Source organism: Halteromyces radiatus (genome assembly GCF_025201355.1).
Source record: "Halteromyces radiatus strain CBS 162.75 chromosome Unknown BX664scaffold_7, whole genome shotgun sequence".
NCBI lineage: Eukaryota > Fungi > Mucoromycota > Mucoromycetes > Mucorales > Cunninghamellaceae > Halteromyces > Halteromyces radiatus.
The window spans coordinates 689,289-717,157 of NW_026251693.1; the positions used below are offsets into that span (position 1 = coordinate 689,289).

General features: G+C 33.3%; 5 protein-coding genes across 5 annotated transcripts; 2 read left to right on the forward strand and 3 right to left on the reverse strand.

Moving 5' to 3' along the window:
- Nucleotides 1-4,591: 4,591 nt before the first annotated feature.
- BX664DRAFT_339470 (uncharacterized protein) lies at nt 4,592-5,188 on the forward strand (the record flags this gene model as incomplete). Its single annotated transcript, XM_051546637.1, is given in 4 exon segments — nt 4,592-4,774; nt 4,785-4,869; nt 4,978-4,981; nt 5,035-5,188. Coding segments are annotated over 3 exon segments (173 nt in total), but the record flags the coding sequence as incomplete, so codon positions are not given.
- Nucleotides 5,189-14,812: 9,624 nt separating this feature from the next.
- BX664DRAFT_186566 (uncharacterized protein) lies at nt 14,813-16,285 on the reverse strand. Its single transcript, XM_051540040.1, has 2 exons — nt 16,132-16,285; nt 14,813-16,004 (listed from the first exon to the last, which is right to left on the reverse strand). The coding sequence occupies exons 1-2, from the start codon at nt 16,171-16,173 to the stop codon at nt 15,204-15,206; spliced, it is 843 nt and encodes a 280-aa protein (XP_051397605.1). The 5' UTR covers nt 16,174-16,285; the 3' UTR covers nt 14,813-15,203.
- Nucleotides 16,286-17,743: 1,458 nt separating this feature from the next.
- Nucleotides 17,744-18,349, reverse strand: BX664DRAFT_352212 (uncharacterized protein; the record flags this gene model as incomplete). The annotated part of the gene is made up of 2 exons (XM_051547673.1): nt 17,744-18,150; nt 18,220-18,349. The coding sequence occupies 2 exons, from the start codon at nt 18,347-18,349 to the stop codon at nt 17,744-17,746; spliced, it is 537 nt and encodes a 178-aa protein (XP_051397606.1).
- Nucleotides 18,350-18,688: 339 nt separating this feature from the next.
- BX664DRAFT_339477 (30S ribosomal protein S6) lies at nt 18,689-19,439 on the forward strand. The gene is made up of 3 exons (XM_051546638.1): nt 18,689-18,788; nt 18,869-19,008; nt 19,095-19,439. The coding sequence occupies exons 1-3, from the start codon at nt 18,741-18,743 to the stop codon at nt 19,243-19,245; spliced, it is 339 nt and encodes a 112-aa protein (XP_051397607.1). The 5' UTR covers nt 18,689-18,740; the 3' UTR covers nt 19,246-19,439.
- A 183-nt stretch (nt 19,440-19,622) lies between these two features.
- On the reverse strand, nt 19,623-27,825 carry BX664DRAFT_339479 (pre-mRNA-processing-splicing factor 8). The gene is given in 11 exon segments (XM_051546639.1): nt 19,623-19,916; nt 19,988-21,089; nt 21,161-22,122; nt 22,197-22,461; nt 22,535-23,097; nt 23,111-23,116; nt 23,339-25,129; nt 25,204-25,370; nt 25,466-25,616; nt 25,691-27,391; nt 27,507-27,825. 11 exon segments carry the CDS (start codon nt 27,682-27,684, stop codon nt 19,759-19,761), a joined length of 7,044 nt encoding a protein of 2,347 aa, XP_051397608.1. The 5' UTR covers nt 27,685-27,825; the 3' UTR covers nt 19,623-19,758.
- Nucleotides 27,826-27,869: the final 44 nt, after the last annotated feature.

The window sequence follows — 27,869 nt, forward strand, 5'->3', positions numbered from 1 at the left end:
AACAGTAGTGATAAAGAAGAAAAAGAAGAAGAAGAAGAAGAAAGTGTGAGAAAATAAAAAAATATGAGGTCTATTTTATATAACCTCATGAAATGAGCCTTTCCTTTTTTGGATGTTCAACTACCGCTTTTCATAATTTATGTTCATTACTTTATTATTTTATATTATCAGGATAATCAACTTATGATATTTAAACTGATTTATTATTCTATATGAATGTGATTGATCTTCCATCAGATTAATAAAAAGTTGTTCAAATTGATTTAACCTATATGCTTGATATTCCTTTTTCTTTTGTAATCTTTCTTCAACAATCATGATTATTCAAAGTTCAAGGAATACAAGGAATATGAAATAAGTGATAAAATCATTCACTTGAAAGTGTTTATTCTAATATACTGTATCATCATCATCATCATGATTTTACTATAATCAATAAAAAAAAAATCAATTCAAAAAAAAAGAAACTTAAACCTATGTGATTCCTTATGATTGGTAGATTTGATTTGCAGGATTTTTTAAACTGGCTCCGATCAGGTAGACATATAAAATAAATCATTTTCTTTCTTTTTTTCTTTCTTTCTTTCTTTCTTTCTTTCTTTTTTTTTTTTACACATTCCAACTTCGTTACTATATCCTACTCATTTTATCTATGTGGTTTTTACAAATATTTACTCTCATTAAAGGTAAGCTTCAAAAACAAATGCTTTTCTTCTTTTTTCTTTCTAACTTCCTTCCCTTTTTTTTTATTGTATACGTTCTTCTGCTTGATCTTTTTACTACAACATACATCCATCTAGAATTATTGTTCTTTCTTCTTCTCATACTTCATAATTGGTATCCTTGACAATCATCATCACTGAATATATGTCTGAAGGAAAGAAAGAAATCTAGATACACGAAGACTTGATCATTTAAATATAGGATCAATAGGATAATTACGCGAAGTGGCTATACATCTGAATCAGCGGAATGGATAGATATACAATAGGATCACAGAATGAAACGAAATGAATACATGTTATTGTCATAAGGTGTGATAACATGGATGAACAGGATATATTATAGGATTCAACTGGATTGGATTATATAATCGATTGGAAGTATCTTCTTTATCTTTTTTTTTTATTCTGGCTTATGAATCGTTAGTGATTCTTTTTGCTTGTAGTTTAGAATGGTACTTAGTGTATCAATTATATATATTTCCATTCCCTTTTTTTTTTTTTTTTAATAAAATCATAATTATTATTTTTTTCTCTAATATTATTAAGTATTAGCTCTCGAACAGTCATCAATGCATTTCTGTACCTCGTTCCTTAAATAAATTAAATGACAGCTGAATCCAAGCAAAGAGAATCAAGTTTAAAGACTTTCGAACAATAATATGAAAAACAAGAAACAACATGGAATCATATTAATTCTCTTTTTCACATATTTTGTCTTTTTTTTTTCCTTTTTTGCTATATATTGTATTCGACTCGATCTAAATGTATTATCAACACTAAAGGAAAAGTAGATTAGTTTTTGACATTTTCCTTTCAATGTCAAAAAACTAAATCTACTTTTTTTAATTGTACATTCATTATCACATTACAATATATTCTTTCTCTTTATTTTGCTACTTTTGGTACGTTACTTTTATCTATTCGGACTTTTGCTTTCTTTTTTTTTATTATTTATTTCGTTTCCCCACATTTTTCTTTTCTTTCTTTCTCTTTCCATTTCTCCACACTTTTTTCATTCATTCTCCGCACTCTGTTCGCGTCTCCATATTGGAATAATGACAGGTAACATATAAAATACAATGACAGTAATGGAGTCTTATTCTACAATTGTCAATTTAGAAAATAAATAAAATAATAATAATAAAATAAAATAACCAGTATAAAATATAATTACTTACTTACTTGTTTTATAATTAATTCATGACTCTTCTGGTTTTTCCAATTGTCAAGATCTCTTTTCTTCTCGGTTTTGATCAAACAAAACGGTGATACAAAACAAGACAATGGTTGTAAAAAGATAAGTCTAAAAAAAATAATAGATGTTAAATATTTTTTATTGAAATGAGTTTATGAGTTGGCTGAATTGAGGTATCTTTCAAAGCAATCACGTATCTTTTCTTTTCTTTTTCCTTTCTTGTTTTATTTTCGTCTTTCTTTCCTTCTTTTTTTTTTTTCTCTACTTTACCTGGTTATGGCTCTTCTAATGGTTTGGAACTGGATGGAATGACAACTATGAAGGTAAGACATAGATTAAGCAACTAATCGTTTTACTTTTTTTTTTTTTTTTTTTTTGTCTTTGTTACCATTAGATTCTGGACGGAGCACCAAATTCAAGTCAACCTATGTGTACAGGTACTTCTGAAGATCTTTTTTCATTTCTTCCTGCTTGGTTGGTTATTCTCTCCTATGATGTTGGTTTCTTCAAGATCATTTCTCTAATGGTATGGTGTGTCCCTCACTCTCTTGTTGTTATCTCTCGAGTTTGTGTGGTCTCTTCTTCTCTTTTTTACTTGGTTGGTCTCTCTCTCTCTCTCTTTTTCCCTTTCCCTTATCTGTCTGTCATTGTCATGGTGTCTTCTTCGAGATCTCTTTCTTCCGTGGTTGGTCCTTGTCTTTCTTTTTTTTTTTGTCCCTCCCACTTGGTATGATGTCTTCCACTTATTGTTTTCTCCCATTGCCTTGGACTATTATCCCTTCGTCTTGTGGTACTCTCCATTCCTTTCAACAAAAATCAATAACTTCGGTTTTGGCTATACTATTTGTAAAATGTTCTTGGTTCTTCCTTTGGTATGACCTTTATGATTGATACATTGACACTGGTGAATCATGTAACTAAGGTAATCATACATTAAAAAAAAAAAAGAGAATAACGGTGATGAACTGGTACTCGTTTTACTGATTCTATTTGTAGATACCACAATTGTCGTCTATACAATCAAGATGATGCAAAATATCCACTGGTTATTGATAAGGTAACATGTGTATAAAAAAAAAAAAGAAAAAAAAGAGTACCAGATTGCTACTCATTTGGTTTTTTTTTTAATTTGTAGGTACCATGATTGTCGTCTATACAATCAAATGTCGAATGGTCATCATCGTTTTATACTTAGCTTTTGGTGATATTCAAAGATCATGGCGGGATGATCTTTGTTTATCTAACAGGCATTGGACTTGGTCGAGGATGACTGGTGTCTAGGATCATTTATGAATCTAGAGGCTGGATCTAGTGCTCAAGTAGGTGGAGGCTAGAAGGCAACATGCAGGGAATACAGTATATCGCCTATAGGCCGTGTTGTTTCATGCTGGAGTCCTTGGAAGTCCTGCCAATTGCGGTATGGTTTGGAAAGAATTAGGGGATAATATCATAACTGGTCAGTGGAGCGTATCTATTAAAACCGGAACAAGCTACCTACCTTGAAGGTCTTAAAATGTCAGATATACTGCTAGTGGCAACCCTTCTTTCTCTTCGAACCCATGATGATGATGACATTCAACTGTAATATGATACAAAACATCCACTGATGTTGACAAGGTAACATGTATAGAATAAAAAAAAAAAATAAAGCAGTGATAGATTACTACTCATTTGACTTTTTTTTTTAATTTGTAGGTACCATGATTGTCGTCTACACAGTCAAATGTCGAATGGTCGTCATCATCGCTTTATACTTAGCTTTTGGTGATATTCAAAGATCATGGCGGGATGATCTTTGTTTATCTAACAGGCATTGGACTTGGTCGAGGATGACTGGTGTCTAGGATCATTTATGAATCTAGAGGCTGGATCTAGTGCTCAAGTAGGTGGAGGCTAGAAGGCAACATGCAGGGAATACAGTATATCGCCTGTAGGCCGTGTTGTTTCATGCTGGAGTCCTTGGAAGTCCTGCCATTTGCGGTATGGTTTGGAAAGAATTAGGGGATAATATCATAATTGGTCAGTGGAGCGTATCTATTAAAACCGGAACAAGCTACCTTCCTTGATGGTCTTAAAATGTCAGATATACTGCTAGTGGCAACCCTTCTTTCTCTCCGAACTCATGATGATGATGACATTCAATTGCAATATGATATAAAACATCCACTGGTGTTGACAAGGTAACATGTATTAAAAAAAAAGTAACGGATTGCTATTCATTTGGTTTATTTTTATTCGTAGATACTATGATTGTCGCCTATACAATCAAATTAGTAAGTTGTCAGGAAAGAAAAAGATGATCAATCAATATTACATACAATCACTTGCTTCTTTCTCTCTTTTTTTTTTTTTTTTTTTTTAGATCCTTCCTTTTATTGTATGGGGATTGATACGGTATCGCTGTCAGATGATATACACAAGGTAACATTGACATATATAAGAATAACAGTGATGGAGTACTGTTTTTTGGTTGATTTTATTTGTAGATACAATGATTGTTGTTTATGCAATCAAATCTCGAATGATCATCATTACTTTATATTAACCTTTAGTCAAACAAAACGGTGATATAAAACGATCTATGGTGCAAAATGATAAGTCTAAAAAAAATAATAGATGAAAAAAGAGAATGATACTAATGTATTTCTTCTTTTATTTTATTGATCTTTTAGATATTATTGTCTATATAGTCTAAATCTTTTTTATTGAAACGAAAAGAAAAGAAAAGATACGTGATTGCTTTGAGAGATACTTTAATTCAGCCAACTTATAAATTCATTTCTTATTTTATCTAACTGAGTTTTCATTTCTCTTTTCCTTTCCTTTCTATCTCATTTCTCTCATCTTTCTTTCCTTTTTTTTTTTTTTTTTATTTTTTTATTTTCTCTAGTTTTAGCTGGTTATGGCTCTTCTAATGGTTTGGAAGTGGATGGAATGACAATTATGATGGTAAGACATAGATTAAGGAACTAATCGTTTTATTTATTTTTTTTTTTTATCTTTTTTACTGTTGGACTCTGGATTGAACAGCAAATGCAAGTCAACTTGTATACACAGGTAGGTACTTTTGAAGGTCTTTTTTTTTCTTCCTACTTGGTTGGTTATTTTCTCTAGTGGTATGGTGTCTGTCTTACTCTCTTGTTGTTCTCTCTCGTGTTTCCGTGGTCTCTTCTTCTCTTTTTCTATCTGGTTGGTCTCTCTCTCTTTCCGTTTCCTTCATCTGTCTCTCGTTGTCATGGTATTTTCTTCCAGAACCCTTTACTACGTGGTTAGTCCTTATCTTTTTTTTTTTTTGGTTCTTCTTATTTGATTGGTCTCTCCCATTTTTGATGGTCTCATTCTGTTTTTCTACTTGATTGGCATCTCTGTCTCCATTAGTATTATTATTATTATTATTATCATTGTCATTATTATCACCAGTATTGTATATATTCTTTATATTGTTGGTATTTAGTTACTTTTTTTCTTTATTCCCTTTCTTTTCTCCTGTAAAAATACTCTTTTATTTAAATAAAATGTTTGATTATTTAAATTATTCTGCTATGATGTTTTGTGTATGTACCTATTGCTACTATCTATTGTTGTGATGATTTAATAAAATGTATCTTTGAGTGTATCATGTAGTGAAGTGTATGATATGCTCTACTGTATCATCAACGATATCGTTATTTTCGTTAAGAGAGAAGACGAACAGTCAACAGTATACAGGTACAACTTGCTATTATCATGGGTGGTGATGATGATTGATAATAAGAAAATATCTATTCTTAAAAATGATGGATGTAATATATGAAGAAAAATAGCAGATACTGATGTGTATATGGATTTTGTTTTTAGTTTTTTTTTTTTTTTTTTTTTTTTTTTTTTTTTAGTGAAACTAAAATGATAATCATACTATTCTTTCTTATTACTCCTTTCGATAATGATGATGATAGAGGACAAATAGATAAATAATAGTGAAATGACAATAATAAAATATGAGTTTATTTAAAAGATTATAAAATATAAAACACTATAACTAAAAGATTAAACTATTAAATAAACCAATGATAAAGAGTTGGATACTTTTCCCTGGTTTGCTTATTCTTTTATCCAATAGAAAACTTATAAACCAATTAATCATATTATATATTTTATTCATATATCTATCTACTATATGTTCATAAAAAGAGTAAAAAAAAAAAAAAAAAAAAAAAAAAAAAAAAAAAAAAAATAGGTTAGTTCATAATATGAAAGGCTAAGAAGAAGAAGAAGAAAGAATAAGTATAGAGTAAGTGTAGTAAGTATAGAATGTAAAGAGTGACTTTATAATATAGATTAATAAAGTAATGTATAATGGTAACTTACAATGTTCAAAGAGTCATTGGTTAAAAAAAAAAAAAGTAAAGTAAAAAAAAGTAAAAGGAAAAAAAAAAAAAGTGAAGAGCGCGCCAATTTTTTCTTTTTGTCAGAGATTGGTCTAACTTTTCCAATTGTCTCCAACTTTTTTTTTTTTTTTTTCAATCTCCAGATTTTTCCCGATTGTCTTCAAACTTTTTTTTTTTTGAGATTGGAACCTCCAGACCTTTTTTTTTTTTTTTGATCCAACACACCCCCACATTGAGAACGGACTTTGAAGTTATACCATTTATAGAAAACACTTATGATTTTAATAAAGTAGAATAAAATAATAATAATAATAATAATAATAAGATGATGATGATATAAAGATAAACTTTATTAAAGAAGAAGAAGAAGAATATAAAAATAATATAATAACTATCAATAAAAGAAACTATAGAAAAAATGTCATCTATTTGTACACAAATTGATTTCCCTTTCCAGTTGTTGTTAATAATATAGTTACATTAGTTATTCATCCTTTTTATGTATCCAATTTTCATTTGGTTCTGTGATCTGTATATAAAGGATGATGGTACATCAAAACAATAAAAAAGAAAGAAGAGAGAAGAAAAAGAGAATGAGAATCATATTTTAAATATTCTTTTTCATTTTTTTTTTTTTGTATCTTACTTTGAATACAGTAATTGACCATACTTGAAAATGATCATAACAATTGAATGATAGTAACATAATAAGACTGATGGACAATGTATCATGACAACCTATCTATTTAATAAATAAATGTTTAATGGTTGATGTGTATAATATGTATTCCACTGTAGTTGGAACTTATATTAATAACAGTTGAAGGATGACAACGATAGTAATGATAACGATATCAATTTCCACGAGGATAACTAACTGATGAGAATTCAAACCATCTTGATAAGAAGGATGCCTTTATAGAAAATAGAGTAACATATAAGCAGCTAAACTTGTATTTGTAACACTACCCATCAACAAAAAAAAAAAAAAAGGAAAAGAAAAGATGATATTAATGATTGACAAATCCTTCATTATCGTATTTTAGGCTTTACCTTCAAAGATAATACCCTTGATTTTGTTTTGTTTGTGCTTGATAACCATAATTGATAGATATGTTCAATAGCCTTTCCATTGGCATGATACAGGAATACCACTGAGAAAAAAAGGAAAGTATGAGAATCGCAGCCATACCTAAATCGCTTACTATTTTACTATTTCTTTTTTTTTCTTGGAAATATAGTAGTACCTTTGATAGTTATAGTCCTATTGCTATAGTTTCATGATCTATTGAATATATACTGTATTGAGGATTCAGTTTATAAAAAAGAGTCAAGAGATGATATTTCTATAACAAGATAAAAAAAGAGAGAGAAAGAGAGAGAGAGAGAGAGAGAGAGTTTAGTTAACAAGTATGTAAAGTTCCTTTTATTATATTTTTACTCACTTTTTATACAAAGCAAAAAAAAAGAAGAAGTTTATAAAAGTAGTGATAAAGAAGAAGAAGAAGAAAGTGTGAGAAAATAAAAAAAAAAGTGAGGTCTATTTTATATAACCTCATGAATTGAGTCTTTCCTTTTTTGGATGTTCAACTACCGCTTTTCATGATTTATATTTCATTACTTTATTTTATATTATCAGGTAATCAATTTATGATATTTAAACTGATTTATTATTTAATATGAATGTGATTGATCTTCCATCAGATTAATATAAAGTTGTTCAAATTGATTTAACCTACATGCTTGATATTCCTTTTTCTTTTGTAATCTTTCTCTACTGTCATAGTTATTCAAAGTTCAATGAGTATGATACAGGGAATATGAAATAAGTGATCAAGACATTCACTTGAAAGTGTTTATTCTAATATATCATCATCATCATCATGATGTTACTATAATCAATAATAAAAAAAATCAATTCAAAAAAAAAGCAACTTAAACCTATGTGATTCCTTACGATTGGTAGATTTGATTTGCAGGATTTTTTAAACTGGCTCCGATCACGTAAACATATAAAATAAATCTTTTTCTTTTTTCTCTCTTTCTTTCTTTCTTTCTTTCCTTTTTTTTTTATACATTCCAACTTCATTACTATATCCTACTCATGTTATCTATGTGGTTTTTACAAATATTTATTCTTATTAAAGGTAAGTTTTAAAAACAAATGCTTTTCTTCTTTTTCTTTCTAACCTCCTTCCTTTTTTTTTTTATTATATACGTTCTTCTGACCTTGATCTTTTTACTACAAGATACATCCATCCAGAATTATCGTTCTTTCTTCTTCTCATACTTCATAATTGGTATCATTGGCAATCATCATCACTGAATATATGTCTGAAAGAAATCTAGATACACGAAGACTTGATCATTTAAATATAGTATCAATAGGATGATTACGCGAAGTGGCTATATACCATCATCAGCGGAATAGATATATATATATATACAACAGGATCACAAAATGAAACGAAATGAATACATGCTATTGTCATAAGGTGTGGACAACATGGATGAACAGGATATATTATAGGATCCAACTGGATTGGATTATACAATCGATTAGAAGTATCTTATTTATCTTTTTTTTATTTATTTATTCTGGTCTATGAATCGTTAGTGATTCTTTTTAATTGTAGTTTAGAATGGTACTTAGTATATCAATTATATATATTTATATTCTTTTTCTTTAATAAAATCTTAATTATTATTTTTCTCGAAGAGTCATCAATGCATTTCTGTACCTGGTTCCTTGAATAAATTAAATGACAGCTGAATCCAAGCAATTGATCAATGACATCGTTATTTTCGTAAGAGAGAAGACGAACAATCAACAGTATACAGGTACAGGTTGCTATTGTCACGATGATGATGGATAATAAGAGAATATATATGCTTAAAATGATGAACGTAATGTATGAAATGAAATAGTAGATACTGATGTGTATATGAATCTTGTTTCTACAATAGTTTTTATTATTATTATTTTTTATTTTTTAGTGAAAATAAAATGATAATCATACCCATTCTTTCTTATTACTCCTTTTGATAATGATGATAATCGAGGACAAATAGATAAGTAATAGTGAAATGACAATATAATAAACAATAATAAAAATATGATTTTATTTAAAAGATAATATAATATCTATAACTAAAAGACTAAAATATTAAATAAACCAATGATAAAGAGTTGGATACTTTTCCCTGATTTGCTTATTCTTTTATCCAATATCTAGTTAATCCTATTGTATATTCCTTCATATATCTTATCTACTATATGTTCACAGAAAAAGTAAAAAAAGAAAAATAGATTAGTTCATAATATGAAAGACTAAGGAAGAAGAAGAAGAAAAAAAAAGAAAGAATAAGTATAGAGTAAGTATATAGTAAAGTATAGAAGTATAACATGTAAAGAGTAACTTTTAAGTATATAATATAGATTAGTAAAGTAATGTATAATGGTAACTTAACAATGTCCAAAGTGCCAGTGGTTAAAAAACGAGAAGTAAAAAAAAAAAAAAAAAAAAAAGAAAAGCAAAAGGAAAAAAAAGTAGAGAGCGCGCCAATTCAAAGGTTGACGAAACGAAGACTAAAAATGTGATACATACTCTCTAAGAGCCGCTTTATTTTTCATATATATAAATTCAATTCAAATTAATAATACCCCTTTCCCTTATATCTTCTAAGCAAGCTATAAATGCTATTCTATTCAATTTTTTTTTTTTTTTTTTTTTTTGGGAGGGTTTAAACTATTTAAGATTTTTTTTTTTTTTTTTTTTTTTTTTTTTTTTTTTTACCAAAAAGATCTGTACCATGGGCGGGTATGTATCACATTTTTAGTCTTCGTTTCGTCAACCTTTGAATTGCATGTCGTTCCTAATCCAATTCTAGTTGACTCCACTCCGACTTCCAATGTGATACTGTTATCCGAAGAAAAAATTGAATTACTGATTGCCGTACTTGAAGATCTTTGGGATGATGGTTTATAATAATGTTTTTCAAAGGTGTTGGTTGACAAACTCCAATTCGCGTGTTTTTTAACCTCTTGAATAGCGTGGCCGTTTTCAACTGCTTTTGTGCTGGAAGCTGCCCTGATTGAATGTGCTTGGAATTGTTTTGTGTCGATGCCAGCCGTTGTCATTTCATTTTTTATCCAATTTGCCACTGTCGCTGGTCGAACGGAATTTGTTGGTTTTGAGTCATCTTCCAAGTATGTCAAGAATAATGAGTGATCAATTGGTAAGTGTTGTCTAAGATTTGCTGTTTTGTCCAAGAACATCCTCATTGTTCTGACCGGGCATAATTGTTCCTCTCCAATTTCTCCCAACGTAATTGATTTGACTTGGCATTCCTTTGGTTCGCGTACATGTAATGAAAGAGACCAGTGTTCCCCTTCTTGTCGTATAATCACATCCCTGAATTGTAACCGTCCAATGTCGGATCGTGGTCTCCACATAGTAGCTATACATGTCACTAGAATAGTTTTCAATTGTAAGGCTTTCAAAGATAAACTTGAAGTTGGAGACAAAGAGATCTTGATATGGTTGACTAATAGAGAAATATCCCATGTGAACAGTTGTTGTGTGGTTGGAATGGTGACCTGTGATCTTCTTTTTGCTTTGAAAAAATCCCTGAGTAGTTTGTTTCCTGCTAAAGAAGGTTTATCTTCATGGATGATCGAAAAAACTGAAGCGATAGCTGTACGTAAACTGTTCAAATGTGTAACACTATAATGCTGATTGTCCACTAGAAATTGTAAAACTTGTCTTGGTTCATATGCACAAGGATTTTGTTGAGGTTGTTGACTTTTGCACCATCGTACCCATATCTTCCAATTTCCATCATAAGTTTTGACAGTATGTTCTCTAGACGTCTTGAGTAAAAAACTTGCTGTTTTTTCATCTATACCCATCTTTTCCCGGAAGTTGTTGATAACAGCCATGCGGCTAAAAACCATTTCGTATTGATCTTCCAAATTATCGGTGGTTGGAGGTGTTTCATGTTCAGAATCATTGGAAACCAAAACTGGCTGGGCCACCAAGGTGTCACCAAAACTGTCTTCTTCACCTTGTCCTTCTTGATCTTGTGCAAAACTTGTGGAATCATCCTCCAAGGTGGGTAGAGATATAGTCCTGTCCGTTGCCAATCTTGTTGGAATGCATCCACTGCTGTGGCTCCTGGATCCATCTTCAAAGTCCAATATTCTTTCAGTTGGTGATTGTGTCTTGCTGCAAATGCATCCACTTTCAGTTTTCCCCATTGTTTCTCTATCATCTTGAACATCGCTTTTGGAATTGATGTTTCGTATAATGGTTTCTTGGTCCTGCTCAATTTGTCTGCCTGTGTATTGAGTATGCCTGGTACATGTTGGTAGATGACTTGTAACTTGTGTGTATTGCAAAGATCTTGTATCTTGATCGCTAGATCTTGTAGAAGTAGTGATGCTGTTCCTCCTGATTTTGTTGTATATTTCAATGCTGTCATGTTGTCTGACAAAATCTTGATTGTTGAATTTTCGCATTTTTTTGCGTGAAGTTGAAGGGCAAATAAGATCGTCTTCAGTTCGCGCACGTTTATTGAGTGTTGAGTTTCTTCTTTGGTCCAAAATCCAGCTGTTTCGATCATTGGTGAACTGATCCCCCATCCTGTATCGGAAGCATCGACGTAAATCGTTGTCTTTGGGTTTGTTGGTGTTAACTTCTGTATTGGTAATCCATTCTTTTGAACTAAGAACTGTATCCACCAGTCTAGGTCTTGAAGGCTTGTAGATGATAACTTGCATGTTGCTTCCCAGTTTTGCTTTGTTGCTTGGAGTGTTCGTGCCAGATCTCGTTGCAAGTAACGGATGTGTAAAAGAGATTCCCCCACTGCTGGTATCATGGCCGTCATTTTTCCCAACAATCCTGCTATCCACCTGCATGATTTCTTCTGGAAACTTTTTATTTGTCGAATCTTCTTTAATAGATTGTTGATCTTCAGTTGTGGTACGGAGATGATCATCTTCTTGGTGTTGAATGTAAAGCCTAGGAAGTCTTGGATCTTTGATGGAGAAAACGAACTCTTGTTGTGGTTGATTATAAAACCCAGTGATTCTAAATGTAAACGAATTTTGAGTGTCAATTTGTTCATTGCTTCTTTTGATTTTGCCAGAACGCAGATGTCGTCCAGGTAAAAGACTAAACGTATACCTTCTTTCCTCAATGGTTCTATCGCATATTTCATCAACTTGGAAAAAACCCTTGGAGCTATACTCAGGCCAAAAGCTAGAGACTTGTAACGGTAAACTGTTCCTTGATTTTCGAAGCTCAAGTAATCCTGTGATTCTGGGTGTATTGGTACTACTACATAAGCATCCTTGAGGTCGATTTTGCAAATGTAATCGTTTTCTTCGATAATATCCCTGAGTGCTGGAATCCCTTCCATTTTGAAGTGCTCGATTTGTATAAAACTGTTCAGTTTTTGGCAGTCCAGAATCGGCCGTCGTTTCGTCTTTTCTTGTAAGGTGAAAAACTTCGACAGAAAATTTCGGTTTTGTGATGGTGAAATTTCTATCATTCCCCCTTCCAAAAATTTGGTGATTGCTGAGTTGATATGAACTTGATCTTCTTCTGAAACATCCCTCTTCGAAATTTTCCATGGAATTGGTTGTTGAGCAAATTGAATCTTGTATCCGTTTTGAATTACTGAAAGAGGCCATGTGTGTGATGTGATCTTCTTCCAGTTGTTGATGAATTGTTGCAGACGTCCCCCTGGTAATATCCCATCCTGTGGAATGGAATAATTTTGAGCTTTCGTTGTGATTTGTTGTGAATTGTTGTGATACATCATTGTTGTTCCACAGAGTTTTCTTGGTGACGATGTTGGTTTGGTGATTGGTTGTGAGAGTTGTTTGAGTTGATGAAGGTTGGAGTCCCACGTCCCCTTCCCCCAAAGTAGTTTTTTCCACCACGGAAAAAACCTCGTCCTCCTCGATGTTGGTGCCAGTTATGTGAGTATCCACCTCGATTTCCATAAGATTGTGTTGATGTTGCTGCTTTGATGACTCGTTGTTGGTAGTTTGCTTCATGATATTGTTCCAGGAATTCTTGGCTAAATGCTTCTTTTTTCCCTGTTGGTTTGGATTCCAAATGTTTGAGACTTTGGGGCAATTTGAGAGCTTTGATGGCGAAGTCTCTAGCCTCATTGTCTTGTTGTTTTGCTTGAGCCCATGCGAATACTGCGAGTCGCCTAGTACTTTCCATTGTTTCGTCCAATAGTTGAGAGGCTTCTGTTTGAGTGAGAGATCCTTCTTTGATGTGATTGAGTTGTTCAAAGATTTCTGTTGCTGCTCGTCCAGTTGTACGGATGATATCTGATCCCTTGTAAATGCTGTTGACCACTTGAGTGGTGTCCACAGTGTATGATTTGAGTTTTGGAATGAGTGATTTATTGATTTCTTCACCCACTGTCCATTCGTCATGTTGGTATTTTGTAAGATCTCGTTTGTATCTTTTGAAGTTTTCTTGTAATTGTAAGATCGTACTTTCTTCCAAATTTTCAGCGATTGCCAATGGTAATTGACGTTCTTCTCTGATTTGTTGGTTTGATGCTTGTTCATCTGCTCGGAAGCGTTGGAATAGTTGATATACTTCTTCTTCTGTATACAATCTTCCATTGTTATCATTCATATTTAATCCTCGTTGCGCGGCTTAGAAAGATATAAGGGAAAGGGGTATTATTAATTTGAATTGAATTTATATATATGAAAAATAAAGCGGCTCTTAGAGAGTATGTATCACATTGGAAGTCGGAGTGGAGTCAACTAGAATTGGATTAGGAACGACATGCAATTTTTTTTTTTGATCCAACACACCCCCACATTGAGAACGGACTTTGAATGGATACCATTTATGGAAAACACTTATGATTTTAATAAAGTAGAATAAGATGAATAAATAATAATAATAATAATATGCTTGTCTCCCTTATTTTTTTTTTTTTTGTTTGTTAATTTATTTTATGGTTGTATGTGTTGTGATGCAATGATATATATATATATATATATATATTGACGTTGACTTTGACATTGATGGTGACGACCCCAAGATGATGATTCACGATGGGTCAATGATAAAGATAATGCGATTCCACAAAAAGATATATTTATGGTTACTACGCGATGACTCCGTGATCAATTCATCATGATGATACACAAGACAATCGACAGTATACAGGAATAATTTGCCATTGTCATGGACGATGATGGTCAATAATAAGTGAATATCTAATTTGTCAGACACTTAAAATGATGAATGTAATCTATGGAGGGAAATAGCAAAAAGAAGATATATGTGTAGAGTAGTTTTTATTTTCCAAGTGAAAACAAATGATAGTCATACAATTTTTTCTTACCATTGCTTTTGATGATGATGACAGTTGTAGATGATCAACGAAAAACGGATGAATTGCTGGTATGTGGTGATAGGTTAGTGGCGGATGATAATAACAAACAATGATAAAAAAAAAATGATTTTATTTAAATAAATGTACAAGATAATGTAGTATAAACCACTGGCCAAAACACTAAACTATTGAATAAAGTAATTTCAATGATAAGAGAGACCTAAATAAGAATAAGAGATATAGTTTTCCCTGATTTGCTTATTCTTTTGTCCAATAGAAAAGTTGTTATATATCCAGTTAACCCAATTGTAAATTCCTTCATATATCTATCTACTATATGTTCATAAAAAAGGGTAAAAAAAAAAAAAAAGAAGTAGGTTAGTTCATAGTATGAGAATAGAGGCCGTGCAGTAGTTAAACCCATTTTAAGTCCAATAACCTGAAGTTGTTTGTTCATTTCGTGTTCATAATCAGCAGAAAGACCGGCGTAACCTAGATCGAGTAAATTTATAACCAAACTCATGTTTGTAACCATCAGTATCCACCAGACCAGCCAAAAGGAGCACGACGGACATCAGCGGATTCTTGAATAAAGAAATCAATATTTTCATCAGTAAGTTCCTTGACTTTGTAAAATCCAAGACGAGTCAAGATATAAACCAAAGGATTATCAGCAGATCTGTTTGAGGGTCGGTACTTGATAATAGATTCACCATCATCACGAGCTGTTGCACGAGGAGTACCAGTCAATGAAGAAAGAAGAATTGTATGACAACGAACGTCCTGTAGATTTCGGTAAGTACGAGAATCTTCATCAGCTTTTACAACAGATAAGCCCATCTTGCGTCCTATAGCTTCAAGTTTCTGGTCTATTTCTGGTTCATAATCAGCCACAGTAAAAATTGGTTTACCAGCTGTACCGTCATCAAGCCAAGCACCAATAATCCATGCACATTCAGCAACAGAGAGACAGGCGTAACGTTGTTTGGTTGACGTGTGTGCTTCTTCAATGATTTTAGAAAGACCACCATGAATTGCCCGCACAGGCCACTGATCAATGGCACCGGAATAGTACTTCATCTCACATTTGATGGGTTCATTACCATTGGATTCCATATATTTCTTGTACTCCAGAAAGTGTTTTACAGTGACAACCCATTCAGTAGTTTGGTAATATTCTTGCGCCGCTTGTTTTGCTTCGTTCATCGTTGTATATACGGGACAACCATTCTTGATTTCATGATTGGGACTGTAATGGAAAGGACGTTCAGGAGTGGGAACATCAGCACCTTCAGGGAACTTCTTGCCTCTTCTGATTCGAATCGTCGCTGTAACCTTTTGTTTTTTTTTTTTTTAAAAAAAAAAAATAAAATAAAAATAAAATAAAAATAAAATTGATATAAATGATTTCATCTCTTCCTTTTCCTTGTCTAAAGAATATGTGATCCTTTTTTTTTCTTACCACATTATGAGAAACATCCGGCTGTGCTAGCTTGAACACCATGATGAGCTAAGAGAATGTTGAGGATAAATTGATTACACCAAAGGATACAACCGGGTATGAGTAGGATGCGGGATGAGTAGATGTAGTTAATTTATCAATGCTAGAGTACTTGACAGCAATCTGATAAAAAAAAATCATTCAATAAATCAAAAGTAGAAAATAACCAAGCACGCGGTAAGGAATCAATAAGATCAGAAATCAATGGAAGAGGATTTAGTCACTTTATCCTGAAAACGGATGCACATACAAATAAAGAAAAAGAAATGTTAGAGCATAATAGACAACTTGGAAAATTATCAGTATAGGGTATTGTAATAATATCGTTACTTACAAAAAAAGCGAGAGGATTGCTTGCGTCCTTTGATGACAAAGAGTAAGAGGAACAGCAACCATGTCAGCATGGAGACAGGATAGCCAAAACCAACCGAATCAACGAATGTGGACATAGAAGGAAGAGTTCGAGAAGTGAGAGATGGAGGAGGATTCAAAACGATAATTGTAATTATGGTCATCACGATGGGCATTAGTTGAATAAGTCATAATAAAAAAAAAAAAAGAAGTGACTTGAGAAATTGATATAATCACCAAGGTACGGAGGAGGAGAGTCGAACTAAGACGAAAAAGGACTTGCTCGGTGAAGTGATATTGGGTAAAGAACTAGTGTTACTAGAAGGAACATATTATACAGAAGATGGATTATTGTAAACTATATAGAAGTGAAGAAAAAAGAGAGTGGGAAAAAAAAATGGATAAAAGAAAGGAAAAGAGGAGAACTTTTTGGTTGATTCAGCTTAATATTTTAGTCCAACAAGCAAATAGAACTCCGCGGTCAGCATGAATTCTTTATGTTTGGAAGGTACGTTTCTTTTTTTAATAATTTATCAGAGCTTTTTTTTTCTCAGTCTCCAGATTTTATTTTCCTCTGCCTATATTTCTTTACCTTTTTTTTTTTTTTTTTGAATAAACATATTGTATATGAATAGAAGACGGGTATATGGATCAACCAGATGAATATTTAACAGGATAAACAAAATGAATAAACAACAAGAACGATTTAACCAGTTTTATAGTAGCATCAGATGTACAGTAGGAACATATGCAAAAGTATCATTTTGATGGTTACCTCTAGTTTGGTTAGCTTGTGTTATTTATCTTGATGTTTCCGTGATGATACTTTTATTTGTTAGTGTTTTACAATACAATACTATATCAACTCTTTACAATTCTTTTTTTTAATAAAGTCATATTCTTGTTCGTTCTATCAATATCATCATGGATATAATCATCATTTCAATTATCATCAACAGGTGATTTTATGGAAATATTTGTAGAAATCATCACTTCATCATCCATTATCACTAATTATCCAATTACACTTGTGACCATGTGAGTTCGTCTGAATTTTTATTTATTATCGCAACAATAACAAACAAACAAAAAAAAAAATCCACCGCACAGATATATGAGAAGATTTAGAGGGATATATAAAAATGAGAGGTACATACATATTAATGAGAAAAAAAAAAAAAGAGGGAGATAGACTAATGCTACAAAGGAATCCTAAAAAAATTCAAAACAATACATCACTCGTGATCACTTGCAGGACGGCATCATTGTTTTTGGCAAGCTCTTGCAAAGATAATAAATGCTGGTTGTGATCATCAACATCATCATTTGTCCATTGAGCCAACATCACAAGTGGATCATCCTTGTATCCCTTCCATTTGTTCCATAATTGTTGGTACCATGGTGGTATTTCTTCTTGTTTTGTGATAAGAATAATGAAATGATTGTCTATATATCGCTTTGACCGATCATAGTGATGTTGACGACTTGATGTCATTGTCAGTGGCACGGCGATGTTTTCTGTCATCAGCGACCTGTCGATGCCTGTCATCCTTGTGTTAGATTCATCCTTGTTTATTAGATCGGTTTCATATCGGTCATCCTCCATCATGTCCGTAGAATGAAGATCGCCTATCAACAACGTTTTTTTTTTATTTTATTAATATATCACAATCATTGTTTCATTTTTTTTTTTTTTACCTTGTTGTTGCTGATATATTTGAGCATATTTTGACGATTGTTGTTTCAAAAACAAGGATGATGGGAAAACAATAGGAGCACCTAATGATGAATAGAATAAAAGACAAAACAATGTACTTCTCAAGAACATGATAATAAAGAAGAAAAGAAAAGGATTGGAAAATTAAATATTTGTCTATGCATCCTTTTTTCACCGATCGGTTATTGAAATCATCAGGGCAAACCAACATTCTGGTCATGACTTGTAAGTCAAATTAATATAAACAAATTGTGAAATCAATAGTTAAATAAACAATGGTCTCCCTTGATTTAAAGTTGGCATCCGTCTGCTTTAAAGTTTGGCTCAAGAATGTCAAAAAAGAGGGTTTAAATTTCAATCGTTAAATCTCAGCTTCTGTTTCGAAAAGAGTGGCTTGGGACTACTTAACTACTATCTCTCTTTCCCCCCCCCTTCCCGCTGATTTTTATTTTTTTTTTCTTTCTCTCCTTATACTTTTTTTTTTTATTTCTTATACTCCATTATGCCTTTTTATGAACTTGTTTGTATTGCTCGATCTCACCTTGTAGAAGTAAGTTTGAATAGAAATAGAGATAACATAAGGAATCATGTTTAAATTAACCCTTTGATATATATATATATATTTAATAGAGCAATTTGAAAGATCTGATCCGAACTTCAGCAACACAGGTCTTACAGCGTGGAGGTGTTGTACGTGGATTCGACAATTGGGGAGATAAACAACTTCCACATCGTGTTAAACGACATCAACAATATCATACCAATGGACAGTATGTATTTCATCCATCTAATGATACTTTTGTAGAACATAACAAGTAAACTAGACACTCACTTCCTTTTTTTTTTTTTTTAATAGCTACTGGATGATGCACTTTGATGCCAATCCTCTTATTGTACAGGAATTAGGAAAAAAGTTACTTGTTGATTCTCGGGTACTTCGTCATACTTTTATCAAGTTAGGTGACAAGTTGGAAACCGTCGTGACTCGTCCTGACAAGTCTCAATAGATTCATTATATAGACACTTCGTTTTTTTTTTACTCACATATTTTACATACTTTTATACACACACACCCTTTACTTGTTGTAAATAGAATATCATTCACCCCCCTTACTTATTCTTTTGTCCCTTAGTCTGCTTTTCTTTTTCTTTTTCTTTTTTTTTTAACTTGTCATTCATATGAAATAAATATCGTTATATATCTCCTTTTTTTTCATTGTGCATTATATTCAATGATGGGCCGTTAATAGGATAATCATCCTAGGATTCTTGTGAGAAATCAATAAGAAGCTATCAACTCATTAATATGATCTTTTCCCAATGATAATGATGGAAGATAATAATTATCAGCACGAATGATTCTCTCTTTTTTTTTTTTTTTTTTTTTTTTTGTGTGTTATGTACATCCTTTATTTCTTTCATAAAAAGAATAAAACAAATAAAACCATTTCAATAAAACTAAACTACTACTAAATAAAAAGACTAAACTATAAATTTTTTTTTTGTTTCATTATTTTCCATTAGGCGAAGGCATCTTCAATATCGGCTTCACCTACTGCTTCCAAGTCACTGCTAAAGTTCATAAAGTGAGATGCCCGATGTGATTCGTGATAAAATTCCTTTGGTACATCCAAATTCAATCGGTATTTCATATTGGCATTGAATTGTGCACCCATAACTATTAAAAAAAAAAAAAAGGTAAGTATCATTCTCTATGTCTCTCCATTGGTTTGTTCAACAACTACTTACAGTTGTAATTCCAAATATCTGTTGGGACCATAAAGTAACCAAGGAATCGATCTGATAATAAGATTTGAACCTTTTCAGCATGCGTAGGAAGATAACCTTGAGGATTATTGCCAGTATCCATATTATTCTTGCCCCATTCAAATCCACCAGGCGTCAACTTATATGCCGTCAAAGAGCAAGAACCAGGAGTAAATGAACATGTCAATGTCACTGTCTTTTCACCATCCCATGATTTGTTGTTAGCCAAAAGTTTTGCATGTGTTGAAACATCTTGTGGGGAGATATTCATCAGTTCTTGTGGTTGTGTATGGAGCCAGCCAAGAGGTTCAAGATCAGCCAAATATTCATGTTCAGGTAATGTATTAGGAAGATGGATGGTTTGATGGGAACCCCATTGAGGAGGAATCACCACACAACGGATTTCTTTCACATTGGGAGCATCAGGAGGACTTACACCATACATCAAACCAGCTACTTGGGTTCGTAGATCGGAAATCGTAATAAATCGTTTGAGTACATTCTTGGGTAACACATAAGTGTAAGTGTTTTCTTTGATATCGTCAGAATTCACATAGATGTGGTTGGTACGTAGATGAAGATTAGTTGCAGAGATAGCCCGAATACGCCATTCCGTCTTGGATGAGAAGGTTTGAGTTTCATAATTACTGGTTGTTGTCACAATCATTTCATCACCATGGATATTGCGAGTCTTAGTCGTCACTGCTGTGAGTTGTGATTGTTCTTGGGTTTGCTTTTCGATTTCTGCAATTTGTTGTCTTTGAAGAGAAGGTGCTTGAATTTCCATACCAAGAATAATATCACGGATTTCAGATTGTGTGAGAGAGGCCACATTCACATTATTTTTCTTGCCATAATCGCCCAAAATCAAATCCTTCAATGCCACTTCCACCTTAGCCCATTCTTCATCAGATAGTGTTGGCCAGATATGATGAGCTTCAGTAATGGTGCTTCGGTCAGGTCGCAGAATCATCTTGGTTTTTTCGTTGTTCACATGAAGAGCACGAAGAATCAATACCAAACGAGAGAATGCAGTATAAGATGAGAAGGATCGTAACCAATCATCATACAAGTTGAAAAGAACCTAAACGAAAAAAAAAAATGAATAAAAAAATAAATAAATGAAATATATCTATAATATGAGAAATACTTTACCATTTGAGGTTCAGTTGCCTTCAAGATCAAATCACCGAATTTTTCCACCTTCAAACATGCTTGGAAAGGTAATTGTAATTCACTACCCTTGATGACAATATTCGGGAAATCAAGTAAATGCACTTCCAAAGGATCCAACATACCCTTACGAGTAACGATGATTTGTTTAGGTTGTTCTTCCACAGGTAAAGACCGAATAAGAGCTGCCACTTCTTCTGCCGTCTTCCATTTTGCCAATTGACCAAGACGTTTCTGACCTGCCCACACTGAAGTATGAATGATCTTGAGGAAGAGTTGTCCAGTTCGAGGATTAAAGATAAAGATAGCACCATTGATGGGTTTGGTTGTCAAATTACCTTCGAATGTCTTGTGAATCGTCACACGATATACATTAGTGTCATCCACAAACCAAATGATTTGATTACTGAAGAGTTCACCATAATTTGTTGAAGAAAGATAAGGTTCGGTTGGTTCTGAAGAATATAATTGAAGTGCCTTTCGAATACGTTCACGTAAGACATACAATGCAGGGTTTGCCTTCATGATCTTCGCCATAGCTTGTTGTACCAAAGGTTTCATACCAGGAATCCAATTACCATATGCTGAGTACATGTTGTAAGCTAAATCCACACCAATCATCAAACCAGTAGGTGAAGGATAGATACTCATATTGTCAGTAGTGTAATCCAAGAATTTGGCACGAGTGTAACGTTCAATATCGTGAGAATCAAAGTCACCCCATCGTAATTGAATATCCAACCAGTATTTTGTTGTAGTAGGTCCATCCATCACATCCTTTGGATCATTCAAAAGTGAAGGTCGTGATACAGGCCATTTGTAAGCAGCAAACAACAAAATATCACTAGCTGATGAATTCATCTTGTATGATTTACGAGGGTGAATAGTTTCCTTTTGTACAGTTTCAATTTGAAGAGCTTCCAATTCACGATCGAATACTTGGCCTATTTTTCATATCATTAGTTAGTTTATATTCCTTTTTTTTAAAAAAAAAATATTTTTCTATTGATAGACTTACAGAAATCCATAGTAAGAGCTTCGTGAAGTTTTTGCCATAAATGCGCACGGAAGATTTGAATCAAAGAGATCTTGAGGGTAGGAATTTTACCATGCATGAAAATACCAGTCAAATCCAATTGTACTTGGAAACCAACATAAACATTTGCTCGATTGATAGTAGGAGACCACCAAAGAGTGAAACGACGATTGGGGATTTGATTAAGACCACTACGTTGTGCATTGGTAAGCTTTTTGTATTTCATACTTTCTTCGAAACCAGATGCCTATTAAATAAAAAATAAAATTGTTAGGAAATGACTTTTAAAATAATAACCTTTTTTTTTTTTTTTGTTATACCTTTTCCCAGAAAAGACCAAGCCATGAAGAGAAATAGGTACCCTTGAATAAAGTATGTTCCAAAATACCTTCCACACCACCAAGGGCTTGAATCATATCGGTACGGTAGTTGTTCAAATTCCAAAGTTTACCATCATGACGAGTATGTGTCCAATAGAAGGGATTGTTCTTGAGTACTTGATATTGTTTGAAATCGGTACGCACACGCCATCCTTTATCATAAGCCAAAGTATGTCGATCCTTTTGGAATAAAGTATTAATACGAGGAATACCACGATCCCATGAATCTTCCAAATCTTCCAAAGTAAGTCGTCGATTTTGAGCATTGGCTTCTTGTCGCTTGAGTGCATATTCAGCCCAGACACGTTGTGAATCAATAAATTCGGATTCCCATGATTGGATATAACGATACAAATTAGGGATCAATTGATCTTCATCATGGCTCATACCAGATCGGAAATGAGTGATACCAGTTTCAGTTTGACTAGACCAACGCAAATCACTTTGAGGAATCAAAACGTGACCCATAGAGAGCATACCAAGCCCACCAAGTTCTTTGGGACCTATAAAAATAAAAATAAAGATAAGTAACATATAACCTTTTTTTTTTAACGAAAATCTAAGGGAAACACATACAATCTAAAAAAAAAAAAAAAAAAAAAAAAAAAAGAGAGAAAAAAATTGGGTTAGATACAGATTTTTATGCATTCGTTTTTTAAACGTCGGTATTTACACTAAAAAAAAAAAAGGGTTGGATTAGCTATCTTCTTTTTTTTTATTATGGTTCTTTTCATTGCCCTACAAATAAAACGGGAGGAAAGCGGGTAGGCATCTTTGAGTTGAGACCGATCTTGATACGAGTTTGGATCTTATTTTCACATTTGACCAAGAGGTCCAAAAGTTCACGAGTATGTACAACAGCTTCACGGTAATAAGTCATGAGACCAATAAGGGCCGTATTATACTTGTTTGCGATCTTGCTGAAAGTGGTACTACCAGATGACATAAGAATTTGACGAATACGATTGTGGAATTTATCCATAGATTCTTGATCGACACGAAGATAAGCTTGAGCAGTACGTTCTTTTGTTTGTTCATTGATGAGGTTCCATACACCATCCTTGAGAGTAAATTCTTCATTAAGGTTTCGAATTTTGGGTAAAATACGAACATCAAAACCGCACATAGAGAAGAGTAAGTTTGGATTATCCTTTGAATAGACACTGACAAAACTATTTTCCCATTCGATAGTAGTTAAGGAGCGAGGTAAACGATTCTTGATATCCCAAAAGACAGCACGACCCAAATTGACATCATGTTTCATCAAACGCATACGACAATCACGAGGCCAGCATTTCTTGTTGTTGTAACCGACAATGTTTTCAAAGTTTGGATCAGGATGTTCAGTCAAATAACGTTGAATCAAATCGCGTGCTTCATCAGCTGTAAATCGGAAGAAGATATGTAAGCGATCTACATAACGCGAGTATAATCGAATAGGGTGTCGAACTTCAGTAGCATTGTCTCGATATTGTAAAAAGTCATTGGGTAATTGAGGGGGACCTGCCATTTCACTAGCACGATGAAGACCAAGCACCAATAAATCCAAAACGAGACCATAGTATTGGAAGATGAAAGAAGCAAATTGAAGACCACGAATCAAACCGTAAGCATTGACATGATTCATATCTTTATAATTCAACACAACATTGTTCTTTGCAGTTGCATAATCCGCCAAATTGTGATCCAAAATAAGTCGGAGGAGACGTCCCAATAGAGTAAGATCAATTTTTTCATATACTCGGCTAAAGCTAGTTTCCATCATCACATTGCATTGACCTTCAGAAGTATCCCATACATCAGATAAATTGTTGATACCTTGACACCATTTGTATACGAGAAGTGGGGGTGGTTCAGAATCACCAGGTTTAATCCAAGCAGGGAATAGATTTCGTTTGTCAGCTTCATACCAGAGATATTGATCAAGATAAGCATCCGTAATCTTTTCCAAAGGTTCTACATCATACACAGGTACCAAATGGGAGTAGAGATCCATGAATTCAATACCAACTTCTTTAAATGCACGTTGAGTCAATAATAAACGTTTGATTCTTGAGAGAGCTTCATGAGGATTGTCATAAGCTTGTTCAATTAGACCCAATTCTTCACGTTGACTTTGATTTAGACGACCTTGTACACTATATGCTTCACGAAGACGTTCCAGGGCCAAGATAAGAAGTTTGGTGTCATGTTTATAAGATAATGGTGGGAAAGGAATAGGAGAGAATTTGCGACTTTCCAACCAATGAACAGTGGATGTATAGATAGCCACGGCTTCTTCTGCAGTTACATAAGGACCGTCCTTAAGATAGTTGTGTTGACGTTCTTGTTCAGCCTTCAGCCATAAACGAGTAAGACGACCCAAATTTTTGCGACATACAGTCTTGTCCACAGTAGCACCACGTCGAATACGTTCACGATTGTAATGAGCAACACTAGTCCACCAATCAGCCTTTGATTTGATATAACGTAAGATCATATTTTCAATAGGAGTAGGTAAACCAGGCACCTTCCATGGGATATTGGCCTTCCAAGCTATTAATTTTTTTTTTAAAAAAAAAAAGATGAGTTTCCAGTGTTATCTGATAATATGAATTATTCATTCTTACCTCTCCAAGCTTCAGATAAATGTTGTAAAATAGTCCTTGATTTGTTTCCTTTGATTCCTTCAGGCATGGCATCAGTGATATCGTGAAGAACAGCAGCACGGAGTTCAAGATCGTAATGAGATTCTACACGTTGTTTTGTAACAGTTTTGGCGATTCCTTTGGAGTGTCTATAAATCAAATTGAAATAATAAAATTTAATGATCTATACAGTATACTTGTTTTTTTTTTTTGTTATTATGATAATATTGATTTGATCACTTACCTTCCTTCGAATTGACGAGCCAAAAGATTTCCTAACCATCTTTCTAAGAGAGGTACAATACCACGCATAAAGAAAAGCCATACACGCCATGTAGGAGCCCAAAAACCAACACCAGGACCTTTTCCTACTGGACCAGTATTGAATCGATAATCTATTTATATATCATCATCATATTAGTTCATCTTTTTTTTTTCTTTTCTTTTTTTTTTTTTTTTTGATACTTACAAATCAAATGTTTCAAATCCTTGCACATACGAATTTGTCGCATTAAACGATATTTGTAACGATACATCCCAGTCAATTGACCAACGTGAGCAAAGATATATTGTAATCCATCAGCTAATTGATAAGCATCCACATTTCCCAATCTGTATTGTACATGAGCATCAACGACTAGTTTGGTAAGACGAAGAATTTCTCTGCACAAATGGAAAGCATTACCAAATCGAGATTTCTTTCGTTCCTTGGTAGTGAGAGTTTTGACAGGTTTGAGATTGAAGTTGTAATCCAAATGAAGATAGTTCAAGTTCTTACGATGAATGAGAAGATTGAGCATATTATAACCTTGACGGCACACTTGGAGACCAGCTTCAACCCAGTCCAATTGAGTAGTTTGGAAGAATTTGGTAGACTTAAGACTTCGGAAGAGATACTTTTTGTTGAGAGCTTTAGGGTGACGATGTTTGAGGGCATTGAGGACATAACATTTCAAAAGTTTTTGATAAGATACACGAACTTTGACAGGTTGACCAGAGGGACAATGTTCGAGATACCAATTTTTGACCAAAGGAATATCTTCAGCACGACGTGTACGACCAGATCGTTTGTCGAATGGATGAGGAGCCCAGTAAAGAGAAATAGCATTGGCAGTGTTATCAGTATATACAGGTGTTTCATCCAAGAAGGGCTTCACTGAAGTTGGAAGAGTGAAATCTAAATCTTGATCATCATCACCGAAAATACTATCTTCATGAGATTGATCACCACTATCCACAGATCGAGAAGAGATGGGATTGATAATAGGATCAAAGTAAAATGCAGGCAGTTCAGGATCTTCAGCTCGTACATATACCACGATGGGGAAATGATACCAAGAAACTTGCACACTACGAGGTAAAGAGTTGTATAAATAAGGGAAGGCGATCTTGTATTCGGTTCGTACAGGTTGTCGAATAATGATTTTATTGATATCGTTGAATTCGTTCCAGTCATCATCGGCATTTTCAAGATCACGGTATAACGGTTCAAATTTGGGACCACCAGGAATAGCCATACTGAGAGCCTTTGCTGTAAACATAGATTGCAAATCAAACAGATAAAAGTAATTCTTATCGTTCAAGTCGGATAATAATTGATGAGCTAAACGATACAAAGTAGACATGATAGGTAAATCCAGACGCCATTTTCGATATGCTGAACCATTGATAAATTTGGTGTCGACCAAAGGTTTGGGATCATAAAACCAATCAAAAACAGCTGCATCTTCTTCTTCATCTAATTCCATTTGAATAGCTTCCAAAGGTTCTACATCCATGATATTATCACCATAATCCAAAGGAGGTTCTTCATCATCAAAAGGAGGGAAACGCATACGCTTGAAATGTCGTCGATCACGTTTTTCACGTCGCATCATAATCCACATTGTACCCCATTGAGCAATGTAAATAGGCTCCACTACCCAAGGAATTTCATTGACAAAAGTGATTGCACCAGTAATGTGATAAAGAACATTGACTTCACGGACTTGTTCCCAAGGCATAGGCATATTTTCCAATAATTTCAAGACAGCATGAGGAATGTATTTGAGTGCACCCAAATAAATACGTTTGTCATGACGAAATTTCTTTGCTGACATGTCACCATGATCCTTGATAATCTTTCGTAAATGTTCAGGTGGCATATCTGCTTTTTGATGTTCGATAAAACCTGGTAAATTAATAAAATGAAAGAAAAATAGATATAATAAAAAAAAAAAGATTAGTTTAATTATTTCCTTTTAATAGTATGACATGATGAGAAAAAAAAAACACGATGATCTTACCAAATTTTCGTTTTTCGCCATAACGTTTGTTTTGAAGTTGTTGCCATTTTCGAGCCTTTTCATCCAAGCGATCCTTATATGACTTCATCTGGGTATGTTGATCATAAGCATCGTTGTTGTATTGTTGTTGTTGTTGATCGCCCACAGGGGAGTTGATTCCCTGATAATTCGTGGCCATGATAACTTTTGTTTGTCAACCAAAAAGGCAATCAAAGATCAAATAGATGTAAAGTAAAAAGTATTTGTACTTTAAAACTGGAGATCTTCAAATAAAGCGTTGGTTCAAAGAATAAAAAAGAATAAAAAAACAAAAAAAAAAAAAAAAAAAAAGCTATTTGCGCAGTAAGAAATCAGCAAAGAGAA

Coding starts and splice junctions, on each gene's coding strand:
- BX664DRAFT_186566 (XM_051540040.1), bottom strand. CDS start 16,173: ATGGTGTTCAAGCTAGCACAGCCGGATGTTTCTCATAATGTG. Junction 16,005..16,131: donor CGGATGTTTCTCATAATGTG/GTAAGAAAAAAA, acceptor AAAAAACAAAAG/GTTACAGCGACGATTCGAAT.
- BX664DRAFT_339479 (XM_051546639.1), bottom strand. CDS start 27,684: ATGGCCACGAATTATCAGGGAATCAACTCCCCTGTGGGCGATCAACAA. Junction 22,123..22,196: donor AGCTCTTACTATGGATTTCT/GTAAGTCTATCA, acceptor TATGAAAAATAG/GCCAAGTATTCGATCGTGAA. Junction 21,090..21,160: donor AGGCAACTGAACCTCAAATG/GTAAAGTATTTC, acceptor TTTTTCGTTTAG/GTTCTTTTCAACTTGTATGA.
- BX664DRAFT_339477 (XM_051546638.1), top strand. CDS start 18,741: ATGCCTTTTTATGAACTTGTTTGTATTGCTCGATCTCACCTTGTAGAA. Junction 18,789..18,868: donor CTCGATCTCACCTTGTAGAA/GTAAGTTTGAAT, acceptor TATATTTAATAG/AGCAATTTGAAAGATCTGAT. Junction 19,009..19,094: donor CAATATCATACCAATGGACA/GTATGTATTTCA, acceptor TTTTTTTAATAG/CTACTGGATGATGCACTTTG.